Here is a 15,553-nt window from a genome sequence, read left to right as displayed (position 1 = left end):
ATTCCATCTTTTAGTGGGAAAAGCAGTAAAATCTCACCACAAAGGGATTTGCATACCAAGAGAGGAAAAATTTGTGGTAATATTTTTAAATCTACCACAAGGGAACTGTATGAACAAAGATTTAGAAGCAAAAATGAATTGTTTTGAGAGTCAGCCAGAAGACACGTTATGATGTGATTTCTCAGAAGATATGAGAAGCTCCTGGCTATTCCATAGGGATCGTTCTCAGGACCCCGAACTGCTTAGGTTATTGGCAGTGCCGGCCACTTCAGTCTTTGGATCTTGGATCAATCTTACTTGTATTTTAACAAAAAAATTCAGTATTATTTTAAGTATTATACTAAGGCTTCCATATTTAAGTTAGCGTAATAGTAACACTAATTTTATAGATAAATAGAAAAAGTGATGTAAGTTATATTCTGTATTTATTGCTTCCTTTACATGCTGGTGCTTATGATTGGAGAAATGGCTTGCAGGTATCACCATGGAAAAGCAAAGATTCCTGGGTCATTCAAATGTGTATCTAGTATAAAACAGAGAAGAGCCATAAACAAAAGAAATTCAGTTTTTCATCATAGTGAGAGAGAATTCATTGTATTTTCTTATTCCTGTTTTTTTTCTTCTTTAGCTGATAAAGCTAGACTTATAAATAGGTAAGGTAATCTTTGCATTTTATAAATTCAAGGTCATAGGAAAATCTCTGTATCAATATAATGGATTGCTACAATAGCTGAACTCTTATCATTGTAGTTTTCTTATTTTGTGTTTTAAAGTTTTTTTTTTAAGATACAATCTAAGAATTTACAAATATCCTGAAATATACAACTCATGCTATTATCAATCATCAGATCAGATCATAATTATACCGTGTGTGTGTGTGTGTGTGTGTGTGTGTGTGTGTGTGTGTGAATGGAGATGGTAGAGAGGGAAATGTGACTTTTCCTAACTTAACATAGGAAAAAAATAGAAACAAAATAGAAGTGACAAAGGCATGTGTCATCAGCTACATAACTTGTGAAATATGTTATACTTTCAGTTGTTCCTTGAATCTGTAAAAATAGCAATTTTCCAGGGAACCATAGAAAGACCCTGTCTGTACAAAAAAATGAGCTGGGTGTGGTGGCACATGTCTGTGATCCCAACTACTCTAGAAGCTAAAGTGGGAGGATTGCTTGAGCCTGGGAGGTCAAGGCTGCAGTGAGCCATGATTGCATCACTGCACTCCAGCCTGGGTGACAGAGTGAGACTGTCTCAAAAAAAAAAAAAAAAAAAAAAAGAAAAGAAAAAAATCAAGTTTTAGAGATAGAAAATAAAAGCAAACAAAAATTTCAGTGGCAAAATAAGTCAGTCCTACTATCTTTTCCAAGTTGATGTTCTGCTCCTTGAGAACATAAAGTTGTGTGTTTGTGCTGACCCTTGTCCAGCTTTGCATCTCTTAATACAAACCTATCTGATTTCTCCTTAGTCATTTGTACTCAGCTGAAGTTTTAGTCTTTGTAACCATAGATTTTGAAAAATCGTGTCACAAAAAGGATTTCATCTTCCTTCTGGGAACCTCTGAGTGGCTGTGCATCATCAGCAGTCTCTGGCTATGCTCCTTGTAAACCCTCCCTCATTTTCCTCCTTCCTCTGCTTCTTTCCAGGCTGAGTTTAAAACTTCTAAGAAACATGGAGAAGTGACCAGTGTTCCCAGGCTGGCATAGATAGCATTCCACTAATTTGAGATGTGGCTCAGTGCCTTAGACAGCTCCACTCCAGGGAATCTTTTAGTGACTAAGTTAGCCTTTGTATTAGATGGGCTACTGCACCAACTAGGAGGGCGTGATGCCTTAAGCAATGGGGTAGGTCCTGTGACAAGGGGCTTAGAGTGGTGGTAGGCAAGCAAGAAGTTGGGAAGAGATGGGCACTAAGAGGCAGCTGGGAGCTTCTAAAGATAACATAGAGTTTTACTCTCTGGTTGTCTATGGTGGCCTGACAGTTGCTACATTTAGGAACTATTGTTTTATCCATAATAAATGAGTCTGAAATGGTGAGTTCAGTATTCACCGAACACCTATATTCCTATTTCAGAGGGATTTTTCTATATTGCTCAGCTAGCTTTTATCAAAGTTACAAAAAGTATATGTAGCTGTGTAAGCAAGGCAAGTGTACTAATTTTATTAGAAGCTAAATGAGTTTTGCTGGATTAGAGAGAATAAAGAAAATGAATTTACTTAGTGACCCAGCAGATCCAATAGTGCCTGAGGTGTCAGTGGCAGATAGGGATGCTGTTTGGAGCCTTGGGCAGGCCCCCATAGGTGAATCACAGTGGAGGCCTCTAGGATTTTGGAGCAAGGCCCTGCCGTCTTCTGCAGATAACTTCTCTCCTTTTGAGAGACAGCTCTTGGCCTGTTACTGGGCTTTGGGGGGAACTGAACATTTGACTATGGGTCATCAAGTCACTATGCAACCTGAACTCCCTATCATGAAGTGGGTGCTGTCTGACCCATCTGGCCATAGAGTGGGTCATGCACAGCAGCATTCCCTCATCAAATGGAAGTGATATATATGTGATCCGACTTGAGCAGGTCTTGAAGGCATAAGTAAGTTACATGAGGAAGTTGCTCAAATCCCCATGGTCTCCACTCCTGCCACCCTGCCCTCTCTCCCGCAGCCTGCACCAATGGCCTCATGGGAAGTTCCCTATGATCAGTTGACAGAGGAAGAGAAGACTAGGACCTGATTCACAATGGTTCTGCATGATATGCAGATATCACCCGAAAGTGGACCACTGCAGCACTACAGCCCCTTTCTAGGACCTCCCTGAAGGACAGCAGTGAAGGGAAATCTTCCCAGTGGGCAGAACTTCAAGCAGTGCACCTGGTTGTGCACTTTGCTTGAAAGGAGAAATGGCCAGATGTGTAATTATATACTGATTCATGGGCTGTAGCCAGTGGTTTGGCTGGATGGTCAGGGATTTGGAAGAAGCATCTTTGGAAAATTGGTGACAAAGAAATTTGGGGAAGAGGTATATGGATGGACTTCTTTGAGTGGTCAAAAGCTGTGAAGATATTTGTATCTCATGTGAGTGCTCACCAACAGGTGACCTCAGCAGAAGAAGACTTGAATAATCAAGTGGATAGGATGACTTTTTGTGGACACCACTTGGCCTCTTTCCCCAGCCACCCCTGTCATCGCCCAATGGGCCTATGAACAAAGTGGCCACGGTGGCAGGGATGGAAGTTATGCATGGGCTCAGCAACATGGACTTCCACTCACCAAGGCTGACCTGGCTATGGCCACTGCTGACTGCCCAATTTGCCAGCAACAGAGACCAACCCTGAGCCCTCAATATGGCACCATTACTCTGGGTGATCGGCCTGCTATCTGGTGGCAGGTTGATTATATTGGACCTCTTCCGTCATGGAAAGGGCAGAGGTTTGTCCTCACTGGAATAGATATTTACTGGTTATGGGTTTGCCTATCCTGCATGCAATGCTTCTGCCAAGGATACTGTTCATGGACTCATGGAATGCCTTATCCACCATCATGGTGTTCCATATAGCATTGCCTCGGACCAAGGCACTCACTTGACAGCTAAAGAAGTGTGGCAGTGGGTTCATGTTCATGGAATTCACTGGTCTTACCATGTTCCCCATCATCCTGAAGCAGCTGGATTGATAGAATGGTGGAATAGTCTTTTGAAGTCAGAATTACAATGCCAACTAGGTGACAATACTTTGCAGGTGTTGGCCAGAGTTCTCTAGAAGGCCCCGTATGCTCCGAATCAGCATCCAATATATGGTACTTCCTCCCATAGACAAGATTCATGGGTCTAGTAATTAAGGGGTGGAAGTGGAAGTGGCATCACTCACCATCACTCCTAGTGATCCTCTAGCAAAATTTTCACTTCCTGTTCCTGTGATATTACATTCTGCTGACCTAGAGGTCTTAGTTCCAGAGGGAGGAACCAGGAGACACAACAACGATTCCATTAAACTGGAAGTTAAGATTTTTCACCTGGACACTTTGGGCTCTTCCTACCTTTAAGTCAACAGGCTAAGAATGTAGATACAGTGTTGGCTGGGGTGATTGACCCATACTTTCAGGATGAAATTAGCTTACTACTCCCCAGTGGAGGTAAGGAAGAGTATGCATGGAATACAGGAGATCCATTAGGGTGTCTCTTAGTATTACCATGCCCTGTGGTTAAGGTCAATGGGAAACTACAACAACCCAATCCAGGCAGGACTACAAATGACCCAGACCCTTCAGGAATGCAGGGTTGGGTCACTCCACCCATAAAAAATACACGGCCTGCTGAAGTGCTTGCCGAAGGCAAAGGGAATACAGAATGGGTAGTAGAAGGTAGTCATCAATGCCAGCTACTACCATGTGACCAGCTGCAGAAACGAGGAATGTAATTGTCATCAGTATTTCCTCCTTTTTTTGTTAAAAACATGTTTGTGCACGTATATACTTGTACTAAGAAAATATCTTCATTTTATTTCCTTTTTTTTCCTTTTTTCTTTAAAAAAAATTTTTTTTTTTATTATTATAACTTTAAGTTCTAGGGTACATGTGCACAACATTTTGTTACATATGTATACATATGCCATGTTGGTGTGCTGCACCCATTAACTCGTCATTTACATTAGGTATATCTCCTAATGCTATCCCTCCCTGCCCCACCTTCCCCACAATAGGCCCTGGTGTGTGATATTCCCCTTCCTGTGTCCAAGTGATCTCATTGTTCAATTCCCACCTATGAATGAGAACATGCGGTGTTTGGTTTTCTGTTCTTGCAATAGTTTGCTGAGAATGATGGTTTCCAGCTGTATCCACATCCTTACAAAGGACACAAACTCATCCTTTTTAATGGCTGCATAGTATTCCATGGTGTATATGTGCCACATTTTCTTAATCCAGTCTGTCACTGATGGACATTTGGGTTGATTCCTTGCTATTACTGTTGCTATTGATTCCTTGCTATTGTGAATAGTGCTGCAATAAACATACGTGTGCATGTGTCTTTATAGCAGCATGATTTATAATCCTTTGGGTATATACCCAATAATGGGATGGCTGGGTCAAATGGTATTTCTAGTTCTAGATCCTTGAGGAATCACCACACTGTCTTCCACAATGTTTGAACTAGTTTACAGTCCCACCAACAGTGTAAAAGTGTTCCTATTTCTCCACATCCTCTCCAGCACCTGTTGTTTCCTGATTTTTTAATGATTGCCATTCCAGCTGGTGTGAGATGGTATCTCATTGTGGTTTTGATTTGCATTTCTCTGATGGTGAGTGATGATGAGCATTTTTTCCTGTGTCTGTTGGCTGTTTGAATGTCTTCTTTTGAGAAGTGTCTGTTTATATCCTTTGCCCACTTTTTAATGGGGTTGTTTTTTTTTCTTGTAAATTTGATTGAGTTCTTTGTAGATTCTGAATATTAGCCCTTTGTCAGATGAGTAGATTGCAAAAATTTTCTCCCATTCTGTAGGTTGCCTGTTTACTCTGATGGTAGTTTCTTTTGCTGTGCAGAAGCTCTTTAGTTTAATTACATCCCATTTGTCAATTTTGGCTTTTGTTGCCATTGCTTTTGGTGTTTTAGACTTGAAGTCCTTGCCCATGCCTGTGTCCTGAATGGTATTACCTAGGTTTTCTTCTAGGGTTTTTATAGTTCTGGGTCTAATGTTTAAGTCTCTAATCCATCTTGAATTAATTTTCATGTAAGGAGTAAGGAAAGGATCCAGTTTCAGCTTTCTGCTTATGGCTAGCCAATTTTCCCAGCACCATTTATTAAATAGGGAATCCTTTCTCCATTTCTTGTTTTTGTCAGGTTTGTCAAAGATCAGATGACTGTAGATGTGTGGTATTATTTCTGAAAGCTCTGTTCTGTTCCATTGGTCTATATCTCTGTTTTGGTATCAGTACCATGCTGTTTTGGTTACTGTAGCCTTGTAGTATAGTTTGAAGTCAGGTAGCGTGATGCCTCCAACTTTGTTCTTTTGGGTTAGGATTGTCTTGGCAATCATTTTTTTTCTTTATCATGTTGACTTCATATCAGCATTTAAGTATTGTTAACTTTATGTAATAGTATTTGGGTTGGGTATTGTTGTGTTTCTGGTTGTACGAAAGATAGTTATATTATGTTAGTTGTAATTATGACCCTATTATTGTCTTTATTTGAAGATGATGATCTCAGGAGATGTGTATGGGTTCAAGTTGACAAGGGGTGGACTTGTTATGGGTAATAATGAGTGTCACCTTGATTAGATTGAAGGATACAAAGTATTGATCCTGGGTGTGTCTGTGAAGGTGTTGCCAAAGGAGTTTAACATTTGAGTCAGTGGGCTGGAAAGGGTAGACCCACCCTTAATCTGGGTGGGCACCATCTACTCAACTGCCAGTGCAGCTAGAATATAAAACAGGCAGAAAATCATAAAAAGATTAGACTGGCCTAGCCTCCCAGCCTGCATCTTTCTCCCATGATGGATGCTTCCTGCCATTGAACATCAGACTCCAAGTTCTTCAGTTTTGGGACTTGGGTTGGCTCTTCTTTCTCCTCAGTTTGCAGACGGCCTGTTGTGGGACCTTGTGATTATGTGAGTTAACAATTAACAAACTCCCCTTCATATATTAAGATTAAGATTATATATTAAGATTAAGTCAAGATACAGCCTATTAGTTCTGTCCCTAGAGAACCCTGACTAATACATTTAGCTTAAAAGAGAATAACTATCATAGAAGGATAAAGGGGAGATCAAGCCCTCTTAATACTTTGAGTCTTTGTTTTTAGTTTTATGTTAATTTCTTATAATTTTTTCAAGTGAACAATCTTCCTACATCTTTCCCTTCATTCATCTTCCTCTCTCCATTTCTTCCATCCTTGTTACATTAGTAATTGATTAATGCAGGTTTGTGATTAACTTTCTAAAGTTAAGTGATTCTTTAGGGCATATAGGAAATAATATCAATAATCATTGCCATGTAATTATTGAGGCTATTTTGGCAAAGTCAGTTATGGTAATCACAGGATCAGCTCTAAGCTAGGTGACATCTATCCAATATTATACTAAAATTTGATAAGTTCTAAAAGTGATCCTGCTGTGTCCTAACTAATTTTACTAGTTGATAGTTCATTCAAATAGTGATTCAGTCAACTCACAGTATTATTTGGAATTTCCCTTTCAAAATTCCAGCATCTCTTCGAGGGAAAAATGCACCAAATAGTTTTCAATATTTAACACTTAAAGTTATTGATGAGACCAGTTTCTAACAAAATAATTGGCACAGCCCAGATACTAGATGGAATGGGATGTAGATTAAGTGAAGATTGGAAAATAGAAATTGCCTGGCTCATAGCGGATGCATAGAGGGTGCCTACATATATGGGTCACTGCAAAAGAGCATCCATTGAAGCCAGGAGCCATTACGAGAGAGATGGAAGGAAAGCAACTTGGAAACTGGAAGTTTCTGAAGATCAGCTTCTTCACTTTGTGTTAAGGCCAACCAGAGCCATTTCAAATGTTTTAACAAGCTGTGTGCTACACAGATGATCACAGATTGCTGGAACATTTTCCTTCCACATCTTAAATGTCATTATTAAAGGTGAACTTTAGTGAATAGAAATAGAAATAGAAAATGATGGTTGGACCATCTATGAGGCCTTAAGCGTTACTGGAAATGCATTATCATATCAGTAGTTTAAACTGCTCAGTCTAAGGCCAATAGTCACTTGGCAAGATTTATAAAAGGAAGATAATTAGGAAAAGTTAGTATTGGTTATCATTATGGACAGACACAAAATGTAGTATCTAAGAAGGAAAGATTATTAATAAGGAGATGGAGAGATGCAGCTTGAGCTAATGAGCAAATGGAATGACTGGAGAACATTTTTTCAGAGATCTGAATATCACTATTTGATCTCTTATCATGAGCAATTCATAAGAGTGAAGGCCAGGTTACAGTTAATTGACTTAACGTGATTTTTGTTTGACTCTACAAATTGTTTAACCCTGAGAAATAAACTATATTATTTATATGCTTAGGTTGGCTATATGAATTTTTATAAACCATAAAAAGAAAAAGATTCATCTTCTTTCAAAGAATATAATTTGGGAGAATTAAGGACTAATAGTTTTCTATAGGGAGTAGTGGATACTACTTGAGGGTGGGGATTATGTCTGTCTTTTTTATCATTGTGTTCCCAGTGGCTGGTATAGTGGCTGGCATATAATAGGTGTCCTATAAATATCTACTAAATTCAATAATTATTCAATAATGCTTGAATGAGTAGTGATGTCTGTGATGAGTTATAACATTGTTAAATCTTTCAACCTGTCTCTTTTTGATAATATGGTGTATTATTTCATGTCTTCAATATTCATACTATAAAAATAGAAGGCATTTTTTCCATTTTAAAATATAAAACTATATTATATATTAAAAATTGTTTTTCAGAATATTCTCTTGGGCTGTGATGTGTGTCATAAAGGACTCACTACCCTCCTCCTCTAGGACCCCTGTCCAATTTGAGAATCACTGTGCTATTAACGCTAAATTGATCATGGTTACATAACTAATCACACTTAGTGGCTTAAGAAATGAATAATCATTTAATTTATTCATGAATCTGCAATTTGCACAGGGCTATGAGGGTATGACTTATTTCAGCTTCATGTGGTATCAGCTAGGATGGCTTCAATGGTCCTCAAAACTCTACTTAGTTGACTCAGCCACATGGTTGGTAGGCTGATGTTCTCAAGCTGTATCCTGCACATACAATCACAGACTGATGAAATGTTTTGTTTTATTTCTTAAGTAACATTATTAAATATTATGAATATAAAAAGAAAAAAAGGAGTGGTTGAACCACTTACGTAGTCTTAAGTGTTAACCAGAAATGTAGACTAATATCAATATTGTAAATTGCTCAGCTACGGCCGGTGCTTAGCTGGGAGTTCAGCCAAGGCTATTGGCTAGGGGTCTTTATTCCTGTCTATGTGGGCCTCTCCAGAAAAATGCTCAGGCTTCCTCACAGCATGAAAACTAGATTCCAAGAGCAGGTGTTTCAATAGTGAGGAATTACAAGTTTCTAGTTTTGTAAGGCCTCTGGGACTAGACATTGGCACAAAATCATGGTCACAATATTCCAGTGGTCTAACAGTCATAGGGTATGCCTACATTCAAGGGATCAGAATATAGACCTTGCCTCTCAATGGAAGAGTTCTCAAAGAATTTGTGACCCCTTCCATTGAGAGGCAAGGTCTATATTCCATCTTTTATGTGTCATAATTATCTTCAAAATAATCCCTTTGTGGTGAATAAGAAAAATATAAAACTTTTTATATAAGGCATTTGCTGGTTTATATGCCAGATTTACTAAGACCGTAAGTATGATTAGCTTGCACAATTAGCAGTTATCTTAAGTCTATAAGTCTGCAGGAGAGCATATAAAAAAATGCTTATGAAATTGTCACAGATTAACCTAATTATTACTATTAATAGTAAAGTACATGGATTGACTATATGATATCTCCATTCAAAAGGTAAAATAATGTAAAGGGTCTCTACAAAACTGGCCAGACCATGGGAATTCATGTTCAATGAATGACAATGGGACTTCCAATTTATTTTTACCTTAATATGGTTAGGACATGAATAACCTTAGCCTTTAAATGTTTCATTCCCCTACCTGCCTTAACAGTGTATATTCCTTCTATATGTTTGTAACACTGGTAGTGAGATTTTGATATGAAAATAAAATGTTTCTGAAAAACTGTTTCTTAGCTTTTGGTGTGTGAATTTACTGGAAAAAAATATTTGAACACTTGCCGTGCTCTAGGAACTGGTCTATATTGGGAAAATACAGCAGTGAGCCAAAAGGATCAGGCCCACACCTGCCCTCTTGGAATTTGCATTCCTAGGGGAAAAGATGGATAATAAATAAATAAATAAATAAAGTAAGTTAAAGTAGTGATAAAATAAGGAACGATAAAGCATGGTAAGGAGGTAGATAGTGATAGTGGGGGAAGAGGATGTTTAGACAGCATGGTCAGGGAAGGCCTCAGTGATGAGTGAGGGTTTTTTTTTTTCCAAGATGGAGTCTTGCTCTGTCACTCAGGCTGGAGTGCAGTGGTGTGATCTCAGCTCACTACAACTTCTGCCTTCCAGGTTCAAGCGATTCTCCTGCCTCAGCCTCCTAAGTAGCTGGGATATCAGGCGCGGGCTACCATGCTTGGCTAATTTTTGTATTTTTAGTAGAGACGGGGTTTTACTATGTTGGTGAGGCTGGTATCGAACTCCCGCCCTTGTGATCCTCCTGCCTTGGCCTCCCAAAGTGCTGGGATTACAGGCATGAGCCACTGCACCCAGCCAATGAGTCAGGTTTTGATCAGAGACCTGAATGAGGAGAGGAAACAAACCAAGTGAGGATCATGGAGAAGAGTGTTCAAGGAACAGCTAGTAAAGGGGCCCTGAAGAATTAATTAGTTTAGGTTGTTTGATTAGCATCAAGAAGATGTATACTGAAGCAGAGGGAATGAAGAGAAGACTGACAGGAGTGATGGTCAGTGAAAGAGGCAGTGCTATGATTATGTGTGGCCAAGATCATATATATATATATGATTACTCTTTTTGTTTGGGAAATGATTTTTGTGGTGATGATGATGGATAGCATTTCGTGGATACTTAGTCCCTGCTAGACTCTTTTTTAATACTGTTTTATATGCATTATCTCATTTAACAGAACCCTTTTGTGAAGATTCCAGTGTAATTTTAAAGTTCTAAGTGAGGACATAGAGGCCAACAGAGGTTTAGTAATTGGTCCAAAGACACACACTCGTAGAGACTGCAAGGATACTGGTAGAGACAGTGAGAAGTGATTGAATTGGAGCTATATGTTGAAGGTAGAGTGAACAGGAATTGTTGATGGATCAGATATAGGAAATGAATCAAATAATGGATTGAAGAATAACTTTGAGGTTTTTGATCTGAGCAACCAGGTATGGCTTTGCTGTTTGCAGAGGTGAAAAGTACGTTTGGCTGTTGGAGAGAGGGTGCTGTAGACTGAGTTCCTTTTCGGATGTGTTAGATCCAAATAATGATTAGACGTCCAAGAAGATAGGTGTGTCTGTAATATGGGAGGAAGGTATTATTTTGAGAGTTGACAGTTTAGAGGGAGCTTCTACTGAGATCAGTTTCCCTTATTATTGTGTGTCATGCTCCAAGGCCTCTGTCATTAAAGAAATGCCCATTTGTTCTGGAACACAGGTGCAGTGGGCAGCGCTGTTCCTGCTTGCTGGAGTGTCATACATGCTGTCACACTATCTCTTTTGAAATGCATTCCATACTCAAGATTGAAGATATTCATAAGGAAGAAGTGATTTCTCTTTTAAAAAATATATGTAAATGACATGGATCTATATATGTGATAAAATTTTATAAAACTATACGCCAAAGAAACAAGTGCATATGAAAAAAAGAAAAACTGGCAAAAACAAAAAACAAAAAACAAAAAAACACCTCTCTAGTTTGGTTAATTGTACTGTGCCATTCTTAGTTTCCTGGTTTTGCTATATTACTATAATTGTGTAGGATGTCATCCTTGTGAGAAGCTGCAGGTGGGTAATGCAAGCTTTCTGCACTATTTCTGCAACTTCTTTTGAGTCTAAAATTATTTCAAAATAAAATTACAAAAATGTAAATGTATAATTGCATCTCTTACTTTAAATTATTATCTTGTTTAGTCTTATGCGATGCAGGGACACTACATTCACATGAAAATGAGAGGCAGTGAGGGGTAAAGAGCAGCTGGTGAATGGGTACAAAAATACAAGTAAGATCCAGTGTTCAGCAGCACAATAGGGCAACTGTGGGAATAATAATTGATTGTAAATTGCATAAGAACTAGAAGAATGGAATTGGAATGTTCCTGACACAAAGAAATGATAACCAATTACCCTGATTTGATCATTATACATTATATGCTTATATCAAGCTATCATTATACCTCATAAATATGTATAATTATTATGTGTTCATAAAATAATGAAAATGAAAAATGAACCAAAAAGTGGATATTTTTATAATATGCCAAACTTAATGGGATGTTGATAATTCTTCATTTCTTAGTGCTGCAAACTTTTAATACATTAGCAGGTTCTTCATATTTTATCTTAAATTTTTTATATGAGCAGAATATATTTTGTGTATACATGTAATGTACCCTAAAAGATGAAATGCATAGTAATTTGTTAAACTAGAAGGCAGTAATAAGACATTTGGCAAATGTAGCATATCTCAAGCATCTTAGAGAGCCAAACAAGTTAAACATGTTAAAATAATAGGTAGTTCTGTGACATTTATTGACAATTTATGATAGCTGAGCACTACTAAAAATCATAATTGCAGCATTATTTCATTAACTCCTAAAACACTCATTGTTTTAAAAATGTAAATTTTTCTTATTTCTCTTTTCTGAAAATGTGAAATTCCATATTTGTTAGATGATTCTGCTGTCATTAGTTTGTTAACCTTATTTCTGTTTGTTTTTCTTAAGAGCAACAATGGTGGAATAGAGATGTTAAGTCTATGATTACCTTTAGTTTAGTTTTTTGTTTTCTTTTTAGGAAAGAACTCTATATCTTTTAATAAACTTAATAATTCTTTATAGAATCAAGATCTCAGGATACTATATCCACAATCCTAGTAAACTCTTCATTTCAACATGGAAAATTGATACATTAAAGATAAACACATTTATTTCAAAGTATTAAAATAAATATATGCACACAAGACATTGAAAGACTGACAAAAGGATAATTTTTTGTTTTTCAATACGAATATTCAAAGGTATAAAGACTCAGTTGGGAAATGTCAACACTGTATTCCTTCTACTCAGGACTAACAAAATATGATCGGTTTTAAAAAATTGTCCTTCACTGGCATCAAATAATAGCAGAAAAACTGATGAAATTTTTATAAAATTATAGCTTTCGGTTGTGAAATTATAATTTGTTACACTCAGAGGAGAACAACTCTTCTTGAAAAAAAAAATTTCTAAAAGCAGTATATTAAAGATCTTAAGTTGCTTCACTAGCTTGATTTTATACCACTTCCATCAAATGGGATTTGGCTGATGAAACTGCAAAGTGAAACAGCCTATATTTTGTTTAGAGTCATTTTTCAAGTGCTTGGAGGATGTAGGATGGAAATTATCATTGCCTGTGAGTCTACTTATTTGTGAAATGCTTATGGAATGCCTGTGTACTGAACATTAAGGTGAATAAATTACTGCCCCCTTTTCAAAAAAGCTTCCAGTTAACAAGGGAGTGAAACTAGAGGGGCAGGGCAGGTTGCAGGTAGTATGCTATTGAAGATCGGAAGTTTGTTCAGTTTAGGCTGAACTCTACTCTAAATAAGCTTTTGTAGGATCCTGTCAGCATTAATAGCCTGACTACATCTGGAGAAAGAAGAGTTGGTGAATTATGGATTGAGGAGGGAGCAGTCGGGGCTTTGAAATACCCTATTACCCTATACCACCCGTAGTCCCCCATAGATGAATGACAGTCGTCAGTGGGCTAACTTTACATTTAATTAAAATGATGGAATAAAAATATCACTGGAATAATTATATGAATTTAATAACTGGAATTTCTCGGCATTGCCAAAGTTTTATTTTAGCTAAAAACTCCAAATCTCTTTATCTTTACAACCTTCTAAACATGAAGCACATTAATTTCTCTCCACTCCCTAAATTTCTGATGTTCTGTCAAAAATATTTATAACCAGGGAGGTAGTCCAAAAGCTGGAAGGAGCAGGTAATGAGAAAGAGCATATGTTTCTAAACTGGATCATCAATCTCTGAAAAATTTAAATTGATTAGGCTTCATTCAGGAGGACAAAGTGGAGGATAACTTTAATCTACTAACAAATAGGATTTCTTAGGCAAAATTATAACTTTGGATCATCTGATTCTTCAGAAAATACTGTGATGACTCTTATGTTTTGTCATATCGACTAGAGTCATGCATGCTCATAAAGTCATGTTTCTCCTACTGAAGGTAATGTTTTCTGAGGGAATACCAAGTGTCAGGCAATCTTCTCAGAGTTGAACATGCATTCACCCCTACAAGTTTATAAGGATGTCTCTGTCAAATTATTCATTGATTAGCAAATATTCGTATTTTTTTCACGTGAGATGTTTGTTTTATTTTTATGATTTCTTCTCTTTCAGCTCTTCTTTATGCAACTATTTTTGGAAATGTTACAACAATTTTCCAGCAAATGTATGCCAACACCAACCGATACCATGAGATGCTGAATAATGTACGGGACTTCCTAAAACTCTATCAGGTCCCAAAAGGCCTTAGTGAGCGAGTCATGGATTATATTGTCTCAACATGGTCCATGTCAAAAGGCATTGACACAGAAAAGGTACGGGTTATTATTATTATTATTTAGTTTCTATTTTAGCAGGATCTTCAGATGCATTAAGCTTTTCCACTCACGTATTTCTTGTATAATTGCTTCATAACTGTTATTCTGTATTTGTAAGTGACATATCAGTCAATCAATCATATTTATTGAGTGCTTAGAGGGTGCAAAGCACCGAACCATTAATCATCAATTAGTACCAGTCATCACATTCAATTTAGAAAATTCAGTTCCTGAAAATAACTCATTATTCCATTTCCCTAAAACACTCTTATTATCTCTCACAGTAATTTGTTGCATTCCTCTAAAACTCAGAGTGCTGCCATTTTTCCTGCTAGAATTTATTCTTGATCTCCCCTTTGCCTTTTTTGCTCATTTAAAAATTAGAAAGAGACTTCCTGGCTATAAATTAAAAATGTATGTGCCTTCTATGCTGTCCTCCACTTAAATTTCTCCCATCTCATATGTTTTATAAAGAACTTATAATTCTTTATTTTCCAGTTTGCCTTACACACATCTATAAAATAGATGTCTCCCTCTCCAATCATCTGATATCTCTAATCTCTTCCTTGCCTTTTCATGGAGCTGATTTTAATTTTTCTCATCTATCTCATATTTGGGGCAAAGAAGAACTCAAGATCCTCCTTAAAATAAATAAAAGCAAATTTAAAAAAATCCTCACTTCCTACACCCAGCTGATTCACATCAAATACAGAAGATGAAAAACAAAGCTTGCACACAGAGTTTTAGAGGAAACCAGTCTTGAGCTATTTCACTTTATAGGCATCAGTGGAGACTATTCTTTTTAAGTACTGATTTTTGACATGTGATAATTAGATGGCATAATACCTTCCTGGCCATTTCCCACAATTTTTTTTGTTCTTTTAACCTTGTGAGGTTGACTTACGGTTTTTCTTTAAGACTCACTCAAAAAGCATCTTTCACTGTCAGAGGGAAAAAGCAAATGAGAAAAGTAGATGTTTAGTTAGGAGAATTTCATGAAGCAACATGTAATTTTTTTAAAGCCAGGGCAGGTGTTGTTAGGAATAGATGGTTGAGTGGAGGTGTAGGGAATGGATGAGGAACATAGGAGTTGAGGGAGAGAAGCCTTCAGAGGGAGTGCAGGTGAGAT

The 15,553-nt window shown here is 37.3% G+C and overlaps 1 protein-coding gene across 1 annotated transcript in view; it reads left to right on the top strand.

The window, feature by feature from the left end:
* The window catches only part of KCNH5 (potassium voltage-gated channel subfamily H member 5), a 336,051-nt gene that overhangs the window by 178,947 nt on the left and 141,551 nt on the right, over positions 1-15,553 (top strand). The window contains exon 8 of the mRNA XM_007986913.3: positions 14,222-14,421. Within this exon, the coding sequence (XP_007985104.1) occupies positions 14,222-14,421 (200 nt within the window). The remainder of the gene's footprint in view (positions 1-14,221; positions 14,422-15,553) is intronic.

This window comes from Chlorocebus sabaeus, chromosome 24, assembly GCF_047675955.1.
Source record: "Chlorocebus sabaeus isolate Y175 chromosome 24, mChlSab1.0.hap1, whole genome shotgun sequence".
Classification (NCBI taxonomy): Eukaryota; Metazoa; Chordata; class Mammalia; order Primates; family Cercopithecidae; genus Chlorocebus; species Chlorocebus sabaeus.
The sequence above is the reverse complement of the archived record's forward strand: the minus strand, read 5'-3'. Positions and strand labels throughout refer to the sequence as shown.